The 16,936-nt window shown below is 37.9% G+C and overlaps 1 protein-coding gene across 1 annotated transcript in view; it reads left to right on the top strand.

The window, feature by feature from the left end:
• The window catches only part of NYAP2 (neuronal tyrosine-phosphorylated phosphoinositide-3-kinase adaptor 2), a 255,393-nt gene that overhangs the window by 172,155 nt on the left and 66,302 nt on the right, over window positions 1-16,936 (top strand). The window contains exon 5 of the mRNA XM_055300507.1: window positions 16,433-16,639. Coding sequence (XP_055156482.1) covers window positions 16,433-16,639 — 207 coding nt within the window. The remainder of the gene's footprint in view (window positions 1-16,432; window positions 16,640-16,936) is intronic.

Below are 16,936 nucleotides of genomic sequence, written 5' to 3'. Positions count from 1 at the left end.
TCAGTTACGTTACCCCTAAAAGGGTTAAAATTTCTGCCTTGCTTTTCTTATGAAACCTTAATAGCTATGACTTTTTTTTAACCCTCAAATATGGCCATTAGTAACTGTGATTCTAACAATCTATGTTTTGCATTTGCTTTGATAGAATTTAATTATTCTTTATACCCTTTGTGACGAAGGGATTATTCTTCTTAGCATTTAATGTTTGCTTCAGGAGCAGTTATGAATGTATTTTCAGAATTATATCTTTCAGGAAGAATGGAAATGATATTTTTCTTCCCATGCATTAATATTTTTAGTGCCTGAATGCCTATGTTTCTTTTAAAGAAGATTGAAGCATTTTTCCATCTGCCTGTTAAAGTGATTTGAGTCTTAATTAAAGTTGATTGCACCTGTGCAAGTATTCAACTACCCACACACCTCCCACCTACTAGTGGAAAAGCTTGTCTTTCCTTCAAAAATTGAAAGAGAGAACTATGACCTTTTAAAAAAGGCATAGAAAACAGAAAACACTTAGAATTAAGTATGATGTTTTGTGGCTATCATAGATCAGTGACTTTGTATCTCCTAATGATTGTTTGGCAGGTGATGTAAAGCAGTCAGTTATCTTCCTTAAACTGCTGGTTTCCTTATCAATTATAAGGCAGCCTAGCTGAAGAAGTCAAACAAAAGAGTCAGAATTCGACAACAAATTCGCACTCGCCCACTCACTGATTGTGTGTGACTCTTAGCTTTGGCAGCTCAGTTTCCCCTTATTTATGAAGATGGGGAACAATCGTAATGCAAATAAATAAATAAATGATGGTGATGGTTTTAAAATTCGATGTGGTCAAACATTTTTCTTCTCCACCTATAAAATATTTTTCAAGGAATTTTAATAAATATAAAATAGTTTAGCTCCTATTTTCCCCCTTTATCTTGGATAAGGAAAGATAATTAAAATGCTTTCAGCTAAAATAGGGAAAAGCAGGGAAATAGAGAACTCAGGCAGGCTACAAAAAGAGTAATGAAAAGTATATTAAATGTTGCTAAAAATGTTCTATTAAGTGTAGAACAGTGTTTCTGACCCCTGGCTTTACTTTAGAAAATCTTGGGAAGCTTTTAAAAAATTACCAACATAAAAAAAAAAAAAAATTACTCATGTCAAGGCCTCAGCCTCAGCAATGTAATATAATTGTGCCCCAGGCATGAATATTTTTGAAGGCTCCCCAACATTTCTAATATACAGTTGGGGCTGGGAATCTTGAATGCAGAATGTATTCTGGTACTTATCAGAAGAATCCTAAACTTGAAGATCCTTGAGTCCAGATGCCTCATTTAAAGAGAAGCAAATGAAGGTTCAGAAGGGGCAGGCAATTTGCCCAAGGCCTCCCTGTCAATTAGGGGCTAAATTTGAACTGGTGCCTCTAGGGCATCATAACCCAAGACAACTCTGTTTACACTACATCATGTTGGGGTTGGGACTTCCCAGATCTTGGCATTCACAGGTATGAACCCTGTGCATTTGGTTCCTAAATTGCCATATGAATCCATGCACTGCATTATTAGCACCAATTTTATATCTTCCAACAACATCTAAACCATTTATATAAAAATGTGGCAATAACACATGAAACAGAAACATCAATTTTGATCCCAAATGCCTAATAGTAATTTCCTGTGCACATTAACTCAGTCTTGAGTATACATAAAAGTGCCCTACATAGCCAAAGTCTTCCCCATCTATAAAATGTCTAGTAGTGGAATATTGTTTTGATCTTTCCAGTGATTCTCTTCTCTACTATTGTTCAAAGGTTATTCTGACTTTGCTGCTTAAGAAAGCAGATGAAAACAGCAATGCTGTAGAGGCCATCGGTAGAATTACACATTTTTTCCAATAGAAGAAAAAGTTAATTTGGATTCCTTCCATTTGATAGATAATTGGTCTGCTTTCTCCCAGTGGTCTTAGTAAGCAGCGATTTTGCTCATAAAGCCAAATTCTCTTGAGTACTTCATAAAGGGCAACTCAAGTTATAGCCATTTTTTTTTCATTCCCTTTATACTATTGTTACTTCTCCTTGGGCTTGGCATTGTTTCTTCTGCACTTTGGCCGTGTAATTGCTCATGCTATTGGCAGCACCTAAGGATGTCTTGAATGTAAAACCTCCCTCTTTTGTCCCATGGTAAGGTATCATAAATTAGTTTGAAAACTTCCTTAAAAGAGGCCAACATTGCAATCTTAAGAACACTGGGCTCCAGTAGGTGGTATATCCATCAAATACCACTTCTATAAGGTATTTAGGTACATACAAATTCCATTTCACTTTAAACTGAGGAAACAAGCATATGATTTCAAGTTTTGGCCCTTCTTTTTTTTTTTTTTTTTTTCCCCATAGAATTTAAGATCCAGGAAATATCTTAAGGATGATCTGGTCTAAATCCCTTATTTGATAGATGTATACAAAAAGCACAGAAAGAAAACATATGCAGTGTCACCTAGATGATAGCAGAACCATTACCAGGGTCAACTTTCCCAAACAATTAAATCCAGAGATCTTTCTACCATAACAGTCTCTCTTCAGCATTGCTGTGACTAGGGCAGTAGGAAGGAGGAAAATGTAAAAATCGCATATGTTTGAGTCCCTGTGGCCTCCTTTCTCCAAGAAGATTCTTTTTTAGATTGTTAGCTTTATGTTAATTTACTGTCTTGTGTCCTACTTAAGAATGACTCTAGTGTCAGGTCTTCTATAACTGTTGGCATATGATTTTGGAATTTGTCAAAAGATGTAGATATCTTAAAACATCCTAAGTCAAAATGTGTGCCTGATCCAGGTTATAAAGATTTTATAACCATAAAACTCTCTTTGCCAAGTTTTCAGAATTCTATTTGTCCCTCTAAGTGATTTTTACCAGTAATTTCCCTGTCATATTTGTGAAGGTACTGGATGTAGAGGGACTGAGATGAGCTTTAGAATGTTAGGTCTTAAATGAGAAGGAAGAGCTAAAAGCCCACCATTGGCATTATAGGGGCCGCCAGGAGCTTTGGCCATAAATATTTCATGTGATAAATTATAAGGAGACATTTGCATTTTTATGCACTATTTTAAAGCAAAAAAGAATTGTTGAACAATAAGGACACTTTCCATAATTATGTTCTGATTTTAATATGCAGAGAATTGACTCTGAGTTCAGGGTAATTACTTAATGAATTCTCAGTATAACCTTGTCTGGTATTTTTCTCTCTAAATTTTGACATCAGATTAAGGCCAGACAATGAGGTGGGCTAGTAAAAAGTAATTTCTCTTGTCATTAAACATATGATGTTTTTTTGAGGTTCAGAAAGTGATCTTCATCTAGTATATAGTCACAAGTTTATCTACATTAAGTGCAAACACTAAAGCTTGTTTATAAAAAGATACACTATAAAATATTTCATCTTTCTACATCTTTGCATCCATGTCTATATACCCCATTGAAAAGGATGTTTAAGAAGTTGATGGCATCATAATGTTCAGATGCTGATGTCTGAAGTTCTGTGGATTTCAAGTGCCCAGGGATAATATGGTACTAATAACGAGCCTTGGACCCTCACATATCTTCCTCTTGGTCCTTCTTGCATACTTCCCCTGAGAGAATCTTCCTTCAATGCTGATGGCATCACATACCCTCAAAAATACAAACTCTAGCTTGTCACTCAAAACCCTTCTTGAGGGATGCCTGGGTGGCTCAGTTGAGCTTTTGCCTTTGGTTTAGGTCATGATCCCAGGGTCCTGGGATCAAGTCCTGCATCGGGCTCCCCATGGGGAGCTTGCTTCTCCCTCTGCCTATATCTCTGCCTCTCTCATTGTGTGTCTCATGAATAAATAAATAAAATCTTTAAAAAACCCTCCTTGATTTGTTTCTTCTTAACTATGAAAATTTAGGCTCCATTCTTTCCTAATATAAAAGCTTTCTTCTAGATAGTCTGAACTTAACACAGAGCCTGAACCATTGTTCTTCTCCACCATTCTTTTTAAAGTATTGTGTTTACTTGTGCTTTTTTTTGTCAAGCTAGAAGTTCCCACCTCAGTATCAGCTTTTGGGAGGACACATCCAATGAAAGTGCTATGTGTGTTCAACAATTATGGTGCAGCTACTCTAGAGAACAGTGTGGCAGTTCCTCAACAAGCTAAAAATAGAACTACCCTATGATCCAACAATTGCACTAATAGGTATTTACCCAAAGGATACAAAAATATACATTCAAAGGGGTACATGCACCCTGATGTTTATAGCAGCATTATCAATAATAGCCAAACTATGGAAAGAGCCCAAATGCCCATTGGCTGATGATTGGATGAAGAACATACAGCATATAGATACAATGGAATACTACACAGCCATCAGAAAGAATGAAATCTTGCCATTTGCAATGAGATGGATGGAGCTAGAGTGTGTTAAGCTAAGTAAGTCAATCAAAGAAAGACAAATACTATATATTTTCATTCATATGGGGAATTTACAAAACAAAATGGGTGAACATTCAGGAGGGGAGAAAGAGAGAGAGAGAGGGATACAAATCATGAGAGACTCTTAACTCGAGAACAAACTGAGGGTTGATGGAAGGTAGTGGGTGGGAGATAGGATGGATAGGTGGTGGGCATTAAGGAGGGCACTTGTTATGACAAGCACTGGGTATTACAGTAAATGATGAACCACTGAACTCTACTCCTAAAACCACTATTGAACTGTATGTCAATTAACTAGAATTTACATTAAAAAACCTAGGGGCACCTGGGTGACTCCGTCAGTTGAGCATCTGACTCATGATTTTGGCTCAGGTCATGATCTATGGATTATGAGATCGAGCCCTGTTTTTGTCTCCTTTCTCAGCAAAGAGTCTGCCTAAGATTCTCTCCCTTTCCCTGCCCATGCAAGCTCTCTCTCTCTCATAATAAATAAATAAATATCCAAAAACTAATAATAAAATAAGATGCAAAAACAACCCCACAAAAAACGAATATTTCATTTCTCCTAGCTTGCAAAACTCATTTGACCCACCCTCCCCCTCCACTTTCCATTCTTCAAATCACTATTTAATCAAGATTTCTTGGCCTCTCAACTAGGAAAAATCATCTATTATAATTTCATTGTGCTCTATCATCTCTTCTTATTGCTCTTACAGAGCTCTAATACTGTATTAGTTCCTATAAATTGTTTTTTTTTTTTTTTCCCTCTCTCTTAGAAAAGGAACCCCATGCAGCTAGAGGTGTTCTAGTCTCTCACTGTCGTGGTGCCTGGCACATAAAATAGCCTATATATATATGGAGCAAGACATATGCATTTTACTATGGATTGAACATACTAATAAGAAAATATATTAATATTTTTTCTACACTTGCTTTTTTAAATCAAAGCAATCCAAAAAAGTATGTCAGAGTAACTACTAAAAGCAGTCTTGAAGAAAATGCATGTTCTTTGTTTTCTGACTTGTTTCACTGTTACTGATAAATATCACTTAATAGCTGTGCTTTGGATTATGCAGTGTGCTGTGGGAATTTAATCCAATCTTAAAACTACTGTGGACCTCTATATAACTTGCATGTTAAAATGTCTCGGGGCTGAGTTGTGCATAATCTATGCAATCTAGACTGACAACTGATTTCTCCCAAATCTCATTATATTAATGTTTTTGCTTATACAATCTTCATTTTTTTAAATTCCTTTTTAAAATATTTTATATATTGGGGATCCCTGGGTGGCTCAGCGGTTTGGTGCCTGCCTTCAGCTCAGAGCATGGATCCTGGAGTCCAGGGATTGAGTCCCACATCAGGCTCCCTGCATGGAGCCTGCTTCTCCCTCTGCCCGTGTCTCTGCCTCTCTCTCTCTCTCCCTCTCTCTCTCTGTGTCTCATGAATAAATAAATTTTTTAAAAAAAGTCTTTGGCTTAAAAAATATTTTATATATTTATTTGAAAGAGAGAGAGGAAGGAAGAGAGAGGGAGAGGGAGAAGGAGAGAGAGCATCTCAAGCAGACTCTGCACTGAGCACAAAGCCTGGGGGAGGTTTGATCTCATGATCTTAGGATCTTGACCTGAACTGAAATCAAGAGTCAGACACTTAATGGACTGCCCAGAATCTTCAAATTTTTAAAAAAGAAAGGTGGGCTTAAAATTTTTTTTGATTACCTTTTATTATTTTTAAAAGATTTTATTTATTTATTCATGAGAGACAGAGAGAGAGGTAGAGACACAGGCAGAGGGAGAAGCTGGCTCCCTGTGGGGAGCCCAATGCGAGACTTGATCCCTGGACCCCAGGATCACACCATGAGCCAAAGGCAGATGCTCAACCACTGAGTCACCCAGGTGTCCCTGATTACATTTTAAAATAAGGTAAATAATTCTCCTTCTTAAGAGAATCCCAAGAGAAGAAGAGAAAACCAAACAAAGCCTCACTGGTGTGGCTATTTGTTCAGAGAGATCTGAGTTCAATCCTGGTTCCTCCAATTACCTACCTCTGACTGGCTCTGGTGAACTTATTCATAGCAGGACTTTTAAGTTTCCTGAACAGTGAAAATTATCACTATACAGGCCTGGAAAGACTATGCAAAGATTATAAATATTATTTATAAAGAGTATAGTGCAACATCTGATGCAGAATAGCCACAGTGCTGTTGCTGGCATTGTAAGACATTGTTTAAAGCTTGCATTGTGCTTTTCCAGTAGTAACTAGGAAACAGGAAAAAACATTGAGGGTATTATCTATATTTTTTAAAACCAGAACTCCTATTTATTTCAAGTCTCCTAATCAGGTAGCAAGAAAAAAAAAATTGGATGTTAGGTTTGCCAATGATGGTAAACAACTCATTAATGTTTTTTAAGAGCTTGCTTTCTTAATTTATTTTCTAGTTCACTATGATTTGACTGGCAGGGGAATTAAGCTACAAAAAAGTCACCTTGACAAATGTAAAACATTCTGAAATATAAAGCAGAGGTTTATTTTGGAACAGAAATAGTAATACTATTGAATCTTCATGAGCTATTTTGCTTTTTGTACTAGCTTTGGCATTATAGATGTATACAATTTTAGACTCAAGAGGATTACTTAGAAATACTTTATTTCAATCTACAATTTTATTTGAGGAAATCAAGGTTCAGGAAGGATGTTTTATTGAACTGACCTGAGCGTGGACTCCAGATTATCTCAACCCCACTCCAGAATGGTTCTGAGAAATATTTTAATTTATTGTGAAGATTTCCCAAATTTATCTAATTTATATCAAAATAATTTTTATATTAAAGATATAGTCACTATCTTACTTGTGAAATTTTTTAAAGGTCTTATTTTTTAAATTATTTTCAGAGATTTCATTCTTTGCTAGTATTTAGGGTGAAAAGCTATTTGGAAAAAAATTGGGTGGCATTATCTTCATTCAAATGAATATAAATAAAACATATAAGCTCTTTGAATGATCCTTTTAGAGATTCTTCCCCTTGTACATTCAGCATATAATTATTGAAACCATAGTATTTAAGATATTTATTAAATACTCAATAAAAATGTGTCAATTTTATAAAGTATTTTTGTTACAATTAGAATGAAGAGATAAGCATTGCCTGCCAAATGGTTACACTGTATTTGGCAATTTAACCAATCTCTCTGCCCCTCATTTTTCTGTCAATATGCCAATAAAAATATTGTCCTCAGTAGAAAGTCAAGTATTTTGTATTTAAACTATATTTTATAGGAAATAAAATGAGAAATAATATCAGTTAAAATGTACATTAGGGTAGTTCAATTGCTATAGCAAAAAACTACAAAACCTCAATGGCTTTATATAATATGGTTTATCTCTTGTTCATGTCATAGGACATGACAAATGTCCCAGACATGTGATAATCAATTACTGGATTCAGTGGAAGATGGAGAGCTCTCCCCACAGTTATTGGAAAGTTGCCATCTGGTGACTTTACCAACACCAGTACCTGGGACTTCAAAAAAGTCTCAGCCAGCAGGAGTGGGTTTCATGGGAATTTTTATGACCTGAATTGGAGGTGGCATACATCACATGTACCCACATTCTAAAGGCCAGACCTCAGTTATGTGACTCTTCCTCACTGCAAGAAATGCTGGGTTGTATAGTTTAAGTGCAGTCCCAGAGAGAACAAATTTGGCCAGCATCTGACTGGACTCTGCCCACAGGTCCCTTAGCTTCTACATTATAGGAACAAAAGTACAGATCGCATTCTCTTGGTAAATGTCTCTCATTACCCTGCAATACTAGAATTTCTTCTTTAGTGTTACTAAACTATGTCAACATTTGAGCTGTGCCCGATGACTTCAGTGAAGTTGTTTTTTTTGTTTTTGTTTTTGTTTTTTTAAGTAGAGATAATTTGGCAGTATCTCTACAATCCTCATCCACCTTCATAGAAAAAAGAAAGGCAAATAATTAAAACATCTGGATGTTTAATTGAGAGTTTTTAAAGACCAAACATGGTGTTTGAAATTCTACTTGTTATTGCACCCTATGATAAGTGTTATTCCCTGCAACCATAAAAAAAAAAAAAAAAAAACACAAAACTGTTGAATATAAGTCAGTATGTGAGTTCCAATGTCTTATGGGGAGAGATACATGCTGGGCAGTGGCCAGGAAACCTGTCTCTTTATCGGGTCTTTGCTAATTACCATCTGTGTGACCTTGCGCAAGATGTGTTAAGGCTCTGAGCTGTTTGTACACCTGTAAAGGGTTAGGATTATTTGTGTTTCCTCTTCTGCTTCAGTGTGTGTCATCTAGTTTATTATTTTGTTAAGTAATGTGCCTCATCTATCTTATTAAATGGAAGTGCCTTCTTCACCCAAACCTGGACTTTCTTTTCAATTTTATTTAAAGCCAGATGTCTGAGCTATAGTTCTTTGTCTATTTATATTTGAAGAGATGACATCCTTTAGATGTTGGAATTGACATAACTGATCCCAAACGACAAAGCTCACCTGACAGAGAAGCAATAATAAAAAATAGAAAATTGGCCCTGCTCCTGGTGCCCTTTTGTTGTGGAAACATGGGAGCCTGTGCCCTCTTTTCCCTGGAGACTCGGGAGATGGAATAACAGAAATGCAAAGAGAGGACTCCAGTTCTCACTTGGACTCTAAGGAAAACCATGTCAGGCTGTCTGGCTCTGAGCAGCTCCAGACACCACAGTTTTAAAAGACACCATGATATGCAATTAGTGTCCAGGCCAGGGTGCCCAGGAGAGTGAAAGTTCTAGATTTGTACAGTGAAGAAGAGGTGAGCAGCAGGAGACTGAGTGCCACTCTGGATTCTAAAGGATGTCTGCTTTAAAAACAGAAATAGACTAGTTCTGAGTTGCTTCAGAAACCGGACTACCAACAACCAGCAAATGGTGGTGCTTGGAGGGAGGCCGACTTGGGCTCCGTATGAGAGCTTTCCAGCAATTAAAGATGTTCAAAAGCCAGCCAAACTTTCCCATGAGGTGGGAAGTCTCCCCTCCCTGGAGCTCTCCTCCCAAAGGCAGCCAGCCAGCTCAGTAATGACATACACGCACCTTACTGTTCATGAGCTCTTGACACTGTGATATTTCTAAGGTCTCTCTCAGCTTTAAATTTGATGATTGAATCAAATACCATCTGATAATGGAATTTAGTTCAGTGCCTCCTTCAGCACTTCCAAGGTGCTGTTTTTTCTGCCTAATTAATCTGCCTCGATCACCTTTCATTATTTCCATTGTTCAGCAGTTGGAATAGAATGGAGGGACTTTGATCCTGCTGATTATGCCAGTAGGAGGGGATAATTCCCGAAGCTTTTTTTTTTTTTTGTCCCCAGGAAGCTCAAATGCTCATCAGCTGTATGAACTTTGGTCCCTTTGTTACCAGCCACCAAGTTCATTTTGTAACCAAGGGATCCCTATGTGAGAGGGTGAAATTTCAGAAATAACTAGTCACAAACCACATACATAAAAGCCTCTTGTGTAAATCATCTGAATCATCTAGATGTTCATAGACGCAATTAAATGATATGGCAAGTTAATTCTTACATATTGCAAAAAAGAAAGGAAGGAAGGGAGAGAGAGAGAGGGAGAGAAGAAAGAAAAAAGAAAGAGAAAGAAAAGAAAGAAAGAAGAAAGAAAGAAAGAAAGAGAGAGAGAAAGAAAGAAAGAAAGAAGAGAAAAAAGAAAAAGAAAGAAAAGAAAAGAAAAAAAGAAAAGAAAAGAAAAGAAAAGAAAAGAAAAGAAAAGAAAAGAAAAGAAAAGAAAAGAAAGGGTGTTCCTCCAGGAAAATAGTGTGACTGGCCATATTTCCAAATAATACTCATTTTCCCAGGCAAATAACTTTTCTGATCTGCCAGCAAGTCAATTAAACATAACCTATACGTATAGGTAAACAAAAATAATTTTAGCTAACTCATGTTTGTCATTGAGGGTTATTGGTTCATGGTATGGCCTGAGAGCCAGGTGAGAATGGAGAGGTAGGAGGGAGAGGCTGTGCGGCGTCATGGCCGTCAATGGGCTTGGATCCAGGAATGAAGGCTAATTAATGAAGGCTAATTCACCCAGCTAAGCTGGGTGAAGCATGCATGCACTCATGCATCCTGTCAGTTCTCACTGAGGGCTCTGTTAGATACTGAGGACCAACATGAAAGATATAGTCTTTAGTCTTAAGAAGCTGCTATAGTCTGGTGGGGGAACTAGACATATAAATCAACTACATGATCTTCCTCGCCAGAAAAGAAGCAAGTCTGGAAAGAGGATAATGCTGTCTGTTTTAATGTGTGCAGTCCCGCAGATGGCCATACATAAAGGTCCTTCAGTACAACCGTGTTTTCTTTGTCTCTAGAGCTTCAGAGGGATTTTTAGGTTTCTGAGACTTATAAGATTCCTCTGTACCATTTCTTTTCTTTTTTTTTTTAAGATTGTATTTATTTATTTGAGACAGAGAGAGAGAGAACAGGGGAGGAGCAGAAGGAGAAGGACAAGCAAACTCCATGCTGAGTACAGAGCCTGACATGGGGCTGGATCCCACAACCCTGAGATCATGACCTGAGTAGAAATCCAGAATCCAACACTTAACCAACTGAGCCACTGAGCCATGCTCCTCCTCTGTACCATTTCTGTTTAGAGAGTAAATGTGGTTGAGGAAGAGTGGGTCAGAGAAGCTGGGAAAACTCAGTATCTGTTGGGGGACAGATGTGCTGGTGAAAGCCATCCAACCTGGGAAGCCAAGTCCTTCTAGATGGCCCAGGACCTCCCCAGGGAGGGAATGTAGAGAGAGGAATAAGGTAGAAACTAGAGAGATAAGAGTAGGTCCAGAGACAGCATAAAGAGGGGAAACTCTGAGAAAGAACTTCAGAATTAGCAGCATGAAGCGTGATGAGATTGGAAGCATGAAGAGAATATTTTGGTCATGAAAAGTGGAATCTTTATCTTGTCTCTTATCTTTACTTGTCCTTTAACTTGAGTACTGTAAGAAGTTTAAGACAATAATATGCAGAGTGTAGAGTCTGAAAGACAAATGTAATGAAATACACATGCATTTTTCACAGCAAGATTTCAGCTCAAGATCAGATTTCAATGTGAGAATCAGATTTTAGATCAATAGAGGAGGGATCCCTGGGTGGCACAGCGGTTTAGCGCCTGCCTTTGGCCCAGGGCGCGATCCTGGAGACCTGGGATCGAATCCCACGGCGGGCTCCCGGTGCATGGAGCCTGCTTCTCCCTCTGTCTGTGTCTCTGCCTCTCTCTCTCTCTCTGTGTGTGTGTGTGACTATCATAAATAAATAAAAATCAAAAAAAAAAAATAGAGGACACTCAGTCCTCTAGCTATATGAGCACCTTCCATATAGTTGGCCCTATGCTACGTGCTCAGGCTGTAAGAACTTAGATCTGAAAGAACTAAGGTCCCACTTAGAAATTTACTAGAGGACCCAAGATTGATATCTACCAGGAAGGTTTATGGTAGTAAAATCAATTTTGTTTTTCAGGCTTTAAGAAAACATTGAAGTATATGGATATGGATAAATACCTCCTGATTCCTCTGAATAAATTTCTTTGAGGTTTCAACACGTCTTTTTTAAAGATTTTATTTATTAATTCATGAGAGACAGAGAGAGAGAGAGAGGCAGAGACATAGGCAGAGGGAGAAGCAGACTCCCCACAAGGAGCCCAGTGCAGGACTAGATCCCAGGACCCCGGGATCACACTCTGAGCCAAAGGCAGATGCTTGACCACTGAGCTACTCAGGAGTCCCTCAACATGTCTTACTGTATATATTTCTTAGTCTGATCGTCTGCTTTCCATTTACTTGCAACAGCTATGTTGAAGATTTTCACATTATTTTATTTAGAAAATGCATCTTATAGGAAGCTTTTTTGAATATCTGTAGGAAACTAGATTTATTCCCAAATGAAATTCTCAATAGTACATTCATGATTTCCTTCTGTTTAGGAGGCAGACATTAAGGTATAGTGGTGCAATTCCGAGTAGCACGACATCTTCCACTCTTTTGTTCAAGTTTCCTTAAATATATCTGCCAAAATTCACTGAAGACTAACCTCTGGGACTTGAACACAAAGAAGGAAGAAAGAAAGAAAAAAAGAAAAAGTCTCCTTTTTGTTTCCAAAGCTGTATTGGGCTTTTACTGAGTTGAGGTTTGAGACCTAAGTGACACTTCCCTAGTATGTGTATGCAAGTAATTTGAATGAGAACAAAGAAATTGATGTTGGTGAAGGTGCCTTGACACACATCCTCAGCCTTTCATATTTAAAATGTTGTCCAAACCTGCAGGAAAGAGATTGGATCCAATGTTATGCATAAGCATTTTGTTAGCTTGATAAGTTTCAGTTCCAGTGGAAGAAGACTAGTGTGCATGAGAGAGAGTGTGTAAAAGCTGAATATGGGTAGTGGAAAAAAATACAGAAGTTGATAACGAAAGCAAGTATCTTCAATGTTTTGTTTGAAATCTGAAAGGAAGGTAAAGGGAAACAGATGGGTCATTAGGCTTTGAGGCTGTGACATTTGGAAGCCAGAGTTACATTTTCCTTGAAACTGTGAATAAACAGCTTGGAAATTGTCTATGATGTTCTTTTCTGCTACTGGTTTTATTCCATTTGACTCAGGGCACTGAAAAGCAAGTGTTAGTTAAATTGTCTTGCTGTAATTATTATGCTGGAATGTATCACTTTTTAAATATTTTTGCTTTCTAGATTTGATTTTAGTGTAACTGGGACTTAGGCTTATTTGAGGCCCATGTAAAGGCCAGGAATCTTTCTGAGGTTGTTATTATAAGACTACCCTCCTGGTTTAAGTTTTATCTCACAAAATAATATTCATGACATGTGTTTACACAACTGCATAGCTTCTTGGAGCTGGAAAGGACTATAGCAATTGTGCATATAAATGAAGAGCAAACAAAGGAGAACTGGCAAAGGCTATTTATTCAGAGCTTGCTACAGCAAGGCAGTTAGCCACCATTATTTACAATCGCAGAGATTTGAAGGCAGGGAGAGGAGTGGGAAAGTTTTGGGAGAAAAACTTAGTGAGAAAGAGGCTAGACTTCAGCTCTGCCCCAAATGGAGGCTGCTGGCATGGGGAAGCTGCAAGCAGGCCAACCAGGAGGGGATCCTATGTGGTTGAATAGGGATGCAGATTTGATTTTCTCCGGTGGTCCTATGTTGGAAGCAGAGACAACAATTCCAGAAGCTGTCAGTTATTAATTAAATCCTGGCTGTTTGGGGCCAACTGTTACAGAGATTATTGTTAGGCTGCCTGGGTTGGTTGCTAGAGATAGTAGCCTGACTTTCTGTAAATCTGACTTAAGGAAAGTAGATTGGATTTCTGGGCTCATTACTGTAGATGATGGGTTGGAGTTCTATTTTTATATGGGGTCTGGCAATTTTCCATTTGTGTTTTCAATCTCTCTTATCTAGTCCAAATGTAGAAAGATGAAATAAATTCATAAAGAACAAATGGCTACTATTTATTTAAATCAATAATATCTTTTATATGGGTGGCACTGCTGAGTTTCTAAAATATTTTAAAATGTAGAATATCATTAGATCCTTCAAATTAAATGGGAGAGGTTAGACTGGGCTGGTATTATCTCTATTTTGTAGGTAAGGAAATGAAGCCCTGAGAGAAGAACCCAAGTGCTCAGTGACATGGGTTACTGGTCCATGACCATGCCAGGGTTGCAAAGCTAAGCCACTCAGATGGCCTCACCTCGGGCTTCTTACTGCATTACAAATCTGTTCTGTTTCTCCCTCACAGTTTCAGGTAATGGGGAACCAAAGTGGGACATTTGTATTCTCACACTGATGACAGTTGATGAGTATTTGAACTTAAATGTAACAAAATCAAAATACAGATTCTCTGAACCATTGCAGTTATTTTTTTCACTGCAGTCTTTCCCAATGATTCCTCATTTGAATGAAACTTTCAACCTGGTGAATTTTACAACCTGTGATTGTTATATAATCACATTTTGGAAAATACTATTAGCTCTGTGCCACTTTAATACATTTATAACACTTGCTCCATTCTCTTATTCCATTAGGAACGTTGTATTTCCTACACACATCAGAAAGATGCCTGAGGAGTTGAGAAATGTACTAAATTAATTAATTAATTAAATATCTATTGAGCAGTATTGAAGGTGCTAAAGACACCAATGGATAAAAGCTAAACTAAGCAAGACAAAACATAGTTCCTGAACTCAGGGCCTCTTGAAAAGAGCAGATATGTGGAAAAGTATTATAAGACAATGTCAATGCAGAGATGACCAAATCCCAGCATGTGGTGGGGATATGGGTGGAGGAGACCTCAGAGGGATACTTAAATTGAGTAACCAGGACCCAGGAGTCTTCCCGGAGCAAAGACAAAGTACAAAGGTATTCAAAGCAAATGAGGTAAAAGATAGTAGCACTAAAAACAGCCTTGTTTTGTTGGAGGTGGAGTGGGGAAGAAGAAGGTTCAACCAATTTAGTAGTGTTTCTTGAATGTAGTGTTCAGGGGGGAAGCAATGAAGTCAAAGAGAAAGGGAAGAGTGACATAGTGGGGAATCTCGTGGGTCATGATAAGGAGATTAGACAAAATTCGGTGGATAATAGAAGGCTTCAGGAAGGATTTTAGTCAAGGGTACATGATAAACAGGTTTGCATTTTCTGTTTGTTTTTGTTTTTAAACACTTCTCCATGTGCATTATAGAATGGCTATCACATCCATTTCCCGAGACAACACTGTTTTGAACGTAGCAAGTGGTTATTGCTCATAAACCATCTTTACTACATGTGTTTTTAAACACTTATGTATATGTGTAACAGAATGGCTATTACTTCCATTTGCTGAAAAATACACTTGGTTAGATTTGCATTTTAAACAGATCATTTTGGCAGTATATGGAGCTCAGACTTCGGAGAGGCAAGGATTGAGAGTAGTAGACAAGCTACAATAATTCAAGGGCAATGATTAAAGTTGGAACCGAAGTGATTGAGGTAGATGTGATATAAAGTGCAACAGAAGGCAAAGCAGGATATTCATAAATAAAATCTGTAGAATCTGCAGACTGATAGATTTGGGGAGTACCAGTTAAAGGAAGGGAAAGATAAGTATCCAGCATTAGCTGGACAGGACAGGAGGAACTATTAGTATAGTAAGAGATGGTGTCAGGGTGTCAGTCCAATGTCTTAGATGTTAAATGTGTGTTATCCATGGGGCATGCAGATGGACTCACCCAGCAGGCAGTTGAATAAGTGAGTCTAAAGCTCTGAATAATGATCCAGGCTTGTGATAAAATCTTTAGAAATCACTATCAATCCTGGAAGATAAAATCACAGGAAGGATATATATATAGAATGGAAAGAATAGTGGCTAAGCTAGCATCTTGGGGACAACATGTAAGGGATGAGTAGAAGAAGGGAACATATGAATGACAAGGGCATGGTATTGAATGTAGAATACAACCAAGGAAGTTGGGTGCTTATAGAAGCCAAGAGAATTGAAGATATACATGAGAGTAGTCAAAGAGTTGTCAAATGTTTTGCCAGCTAGAAGGCAAGAGGTGATCTTAGCAAAAACAGTTTTAGCAGAGTGAACTGAATTCATGAATTCATAGTAGGTAGTAGAATGAATAGATGATGAGACAGTTAAGACTTTGAGTCTAACATGCTCCTTTAGAAGTTTCCTTGAAGTTGAGCACAATAGTTACCAAAAGACTCAAGATTCATTGAGGTTCTCCTCTTCCAAGGAGAAAACTATTTCCTGGTGATATTAACCTGCACTACTCAGAAAAGAAGGCCCCACATGATCTCTGTCCCTGTTATATTTAAATGTTGTAATCTCCAACCCACTTCCAAGTTGACAAAAATATATCGAAAGCATTTTAGAAAGTCACTCTTTAATGTTTTAAAGGGATCTGAGAAGGATGTGACTTTTGTTTAACGGAATGTAATTCTGGTTGATACACAGAATCGACAGAGGAACTCAAAGTCCGAAGTCACAGCACGGAGCCGTTACCAAAGTTGGAGAGCAAAGAAAGAGGGCATCATGGGGCATCTTCCAGAGAGCCTATCAAAGCTCAGGAATGGGATGGAACACCAGGACCGCCTGTGGTCACCAGTAGAATGGGAAGATGCTCTGTGAGCCCCACCTTGTTAGCAGGAAACCACAGCTCAGGTAAGAAAAATAATGATCTTTCAGATGCAATTATCACTTAGAGAACCATAACCACAGATATAACTGTCTCTGCTCACGGAGACAGCATAAGTAGCCCTTCACACAAAGGGATGAGCTAATATGTTGCACCACTCCAGGGAGCATTATTCACGTGGACGATAGAGTAGTGAATAGTGCTTCTAGGAGCTGTACAATGAAGTGCCTCTGACAGCTCGAAACATCTTGTACTAAATTTTTTCAAATGCATCTAGAGCCCTCATTGGAAGCAGTTTTAATTTATAAAGTTTAAGTGATGTA

Source organism: Nyctereutes procyonoides, unplaced genomic scaffold (assembly GCF_905146905.1).
Source record: "Nyctereutes procyonoides isolate TBG_1078 unplaced genomic scaffold, NYPRO_anot_genome, whole genome shotgun sequence".
NCBI lineage: Eukaryota > Metazoa > Chordata > Mammalia > Carnivora > Canidae > Nyctereutes > Nyctereutes procyonoides.
The sequence above is the reverse complement of the archived record's forward strand: the minus strand, read 5'-3'. Positions and strand labels throughout refer to the sequence as shown.